Source organism: Gavialis gangeticus, unplaced genomic scaffold (genome assembly GCF_001723915.1).
Source record: "Gavialis gangeticus isolate Ggan-Ray unplaced genomic scaffold, GavGan_comp1, whole genome shotgun sequence".
Lineage (NCBI taxonomy): Eukaryota > Metazoa > Chordata > Crocodylia > Gavialidae > Gavialis > Gavialis gangeticus.
In genome coordinates, this window is record NW_017729032.1 from 223,639,021 (window position 1) to 223,640,001 (window position 981).

Here is a 981-nt window from a genome sequence, read left to right on the forward strand (position 1 = left end):
GGATCAGATTTTACACCTCACTGGATAAGGCCTCATCTCTCCAGCCCCGCGGGCCCCTCTGCTCAACCTCTCTGGCCGGCAAGCCAGAACCTGTGCATGGGGTTAATTAGCAGGCCAAATCCAGCACAGACTAGGCATGCAGGTGTAATCTGGCCGTGGAGCAACCCTGCGTGCCCTGGCCTAGAGTGCCCATGTAGTACAAGGCAGGACCACATCGTAGGGTCCACCCGACTCCCCATGGGTCCAAAAACTGGACAGTGGGGGAGTCCTAATGCTGCCCCCAGCACACACCACCAAAGCTGTGGCCCTGGGGCAGCTGCAGCTGTGCCCCACCAGAGTGGCATCGGACAACTGCCCCATGGAGCATGCTACTCTCATGCCCAGTGTCAGTGTTGCCAACTGTCATGATTTTTAGCGTTGTTCTACGCTCTGGGAATGTGAAAAACGTAGCTTACTTTTATACGTATTTATATTTGTGTGTGTGTGTTCGTATACACACACACATATGTAAAAGAAAGAAGCTAGAATGGTGTAAAAGAAAGAACCAAGGTTTTCATAATCCCGAAACACAGACTTTAAGAACAACCCGAAAAATCATGAGTTGGCAATACTACCAATTGGCCGCAGCACCTCAAGTCCCAGGCTCGGCCCCCGCGGACAAAGAGGCAAGGCTCAGTGGCACGCCAAGCCTGTGACGTAAGCTCTGGTCAAGACCCCAGGGGAGGGGATAACGTAGACTGCGAAACGCCGCTGGAGCCTGCCCCCACGTCACGTCAGGGCGGGGCCCGCAGCGCGCGGGCTGTGACGTGGCAGTCCCCAGCTGGCGAGGCCGGAACTTGTGCGCCGCTCGCGTTTCCGGGGTTGCGGAGGCGCTGCACCGCCCGGAAGTACCGGCTCGGCCATGGCGGCGCGCTGGGCGCTCTGCAGCCTGGCGGCGGCGCGCGGCACCAGCTGCAGTGAGTGGGACCCCCCCCCCCCCCG

The 981-nt window shown here is 58.9% G+C and overlaps 1 protein-coding gene across 1 annotated transcript in view; it reads left to right on the top strand.

Annotated features, from left to right (window-relative positions):
* Nucleotides 1–824: 824 nt before the first annotated feature.
* MRPL39 (mitochondrial ribosomal protein L39) overlaps nt 825–981 on the top strand; it is a 45,100-nt gene continuing 44,943 nt past the window's right edge. Inside the window, exon 1 of the mRNA XM_019525287.1 lies at nt 825–956. Coding sequence (XP_019380832.1) covers nt 902–956 — 55 coding nt within the window. The 5' untranslated portion in view covers nt 825–901. The remainder of the gene's footprint in view (nt 957–981) is intronic.